The sequence below is a fragment of the Sinocyclocheilus rhinocerous genome, unplaced genomic scaffold (assembly GCF_001515625.1).
Source record: "Sinocyclocheilus rhinocerous isolate Xijiao unplaced genomic scaffold, SAMN03320098_v1.1 scaffold3833, whole genome shotgun sequence".
Classification (NCBI taxonomy): Eukaryota; Metazoa; Chordata; class Actinopteri; order Cypriniformes; family Cyprinidae; genus Sinocyclocheilus; species Sinocyclocheilus rhinocerous.
In genome coordinates this window covers 38,025-40,647 of record NW_015653706.1, presented here as the reverse complement: position 1 = coordinate 40,647, position 2,623 = coordinate 38,025, and the positions used below count along the sequence as shown (strand labels likewise).

Below are 2,623 nucleotides of genomic sequence, written 5' to 3'. Positions count from 1 at the left end.
TTTTTTTTTAGATAATGTAATCTTGTTAAAATTGATTTCATAAAATTGGTATCGAAAAAAGTATCGTTCAGGAGTCGGTATCGAAGTCAAGGTATCGGTATCGAAAATTTTTTAACGATACCCAGCCCTAGTTAAGTGGGATTATACGAGCCTGTTTAAATGTTGAGGGAAAACACCAGTGTGAAGGGATGTGTTAATGATGTGAGTGAGTGCAGGTACAACGGCAAGAGAAATGGCTTGAAGTAGGCTGGGCGATAAAATGGTATCGGTATTTTTTGACAGTACACGTTCATCAATAACGATAGAAAAAAATGTTCGATATAGCACATGATATAGGCGTGTGCTATGAGTGACAAGCAGACAGCACACACGAACACATGCTGAGTGCTGTGCCTGCCTGTGATGAGGAGAGTGTGAATAAAAAATGAATATTAAGTCAAATTTAAAATAAATATTTGCATTTGAATGCAAAAATGGTGCAATTGAATGTTAGGCGTGCGTCAGTGAGGGAGCCTCATCAGAGGCGCACAAGATGCGGTGATGATGATGTAAGTGTCTTTGTCGTACTTTGTTTTTGTTAGTCTATACAGTTGAACCCACAAGATGCACCGCTGCTGTGTTATTCATTCAAAATATTAGAGAAATTTAGAAGCTCAATGCGGAGAAGTTATTGGTTAGGTTAAAACCGAAACCAAGCCATTCACAAAGAACGCATATTAGCCACATTTTTGGGACAGACAACTATGACTGTTGCACGCTCGCGTCTCACGCAAGAGATGTATAGAAAGCCATGCAAAGTTAAAAGAGTTTAAACTTTTAGAAAACACGTTGCGAATTTGTGGAGGTTTATTCCTTTCACTGCGTCTCATGTTTTTAAATGCAATCTGTGTGATTGGCACTTCGGCTATTTGAATTAAGCTATGTATAAATACATGATGCTATTTTGTTCATAATTGTTTATGCAATTTACGAAATTATATTTGATTTATATATGTTAATTTAGACGTTGTGCACATTTGGATATTGTGGATATTTAATCTGCATATAAAGCAAAAGAACTTAGATATTTGTTTAAATTTTATTTTGTGTTTGACTGTTAAAACAAAAAAATATTTGTTGTTCGTCTTAAATTGGGTAATTAAAAATTCTATTGCTCTGTTTTTAAAAAAGGTTATAAAAAATGTCAATAATTATCGATACCAAACGATATGAAACATTATATCATTGATACATTTTTTTTAGCTATATCGCCCAGCCCTAGCTTGAAGGAGATGAGATGGAATAGGATCAAGCGGACAAGTAGTAGTATGATTGGAAAGGATTAGTTTAGAGACTTCTGCCTCAGAGAGTGGAGAGAAGGATGAAAACGAGTGTATGTTTTATATATATATATATATTCAGTATTTGGTGTGAGTTAGCGTTAGTCTATAGTATTTATAATTTGTTGAATATAAAAACAGTAGAAGCTTGTGGAATGTCCCCATTTAGCTGAGTGAACGTTTGTGTGTGTCTGCATGTATTTTATTCTCGTAAAATGAATCTGATGTCAAGCTGGATTCCAGATTCTTGTCTCTAGTTTCTATGGCAACAGGTTGAAGGTGTTTTCTGAGACGGTGGCAGACCGCTGTGTGTGTGTTTCATAAACTCAGGCCTTCACACACAGTAAATGGAAATGTGTGTGTGTGTGTGTGTGTGTGTGTGTGTTTGTAGGCCCGACACACAGAAGGTTCCGTCCCCTCCTCCTCCTCCTCCTCCTCCTCCGCCCCCCCCTCCCGAGCCTGTGGCCCCGCCGGAGCCAGAGGAGGAGATTCTGGGCTCTGATGATGAAGAGCAGGAGGATCCAGCCGACTACTGCAAAGGTACCGCACCCGTCTGTCTGTCTGTCAGGAGAGCTTCCAGGTTTCTGTCCATGTTGAGTAAAAGCTGGACTGACACTGACCTGATTTATGCCTCGTTCTTCACAGGTGCATGAGTTTCCAGCCTCAAGTCATTTTTCTGTCATCACTGAAAGTGAAATGTTAATTCTTGTAGTTTTAATAGCAGAAACAGTTCTCAGTAGTAGTTTGGTCTTCTCCTCTTGAGTGGAAATCTAGTTATGCCAGTAGTACTCTTGGCTATATTCACATCAATGACACAAACATACCACAGTAAAATATACAAGAAAAAAACAACAACGTGAAAGAAACTGTGGAATCAAACTCAAAGGAATCAAGTGTTAAAACAGACTTTAATAAACGTGAGTGCTGGTCCGAGGACACCAGCCGTACAGTTGAGCTGAAGGAAACATTAGCCGGATTCTCCTGTTTCTACAAGTACCATCAGTCGACTGTATCGTGTTTCTCTCGTGCTGCAGGAGGTTACCATCCCGTGAAGATCGGAGACCTGTTTAACGGCAGATACCATGTCGTCCGCAAGCTGGGCTGGGGTCACTTCTCCACCGTCTGGCTGTGCTGGGATATTCAGTGAGTGACCGCGTCACCAGTGCAGGCAGTGTGTGTGTGTTACTCGGTGTGAGTATAACCTGTGTGTTTGTGTGTGTTAACAGAGCGAAGCGTTTTGTTGCGATGAAGGTCGTAAAGAGTGCACAGCACTACACAGAGACGGCACTGGATGAAATAAAATT

The 2,623-nt window shown here is 40.0% G+C and overlaps 1 protein-coding gene across 1 annotated transcript in view; it reads left to right on the top strand.

Moving 5' to 3' along the window:
- Positions 1-2,623, top strand: part of LOC107716527 (SRSF protein kinase 2-like) — a 28,822-nt gene that overhangs the window by 14,784 nt on the left and 11,415 nt on the right. The window contains exons 3-5 of the mRNA XM_016523002.1: positions 1,711-1,859; positions 2,354-2,462; positions 2,546-2,623. The exon at positions 2,546-2,623 is cut by the window's right edge and continues 10 nt beyond it. Coding sequence (XP_016378488.1) covers positions 1,711-1,859; positions 2,354-2,462; positions 2,546-2,623 — 336 coding nt within the window. The remainder of the gene's footprint in view (positions 1-1,710; positions 1,860-2,353; positions 2,463-2,545) is intronic.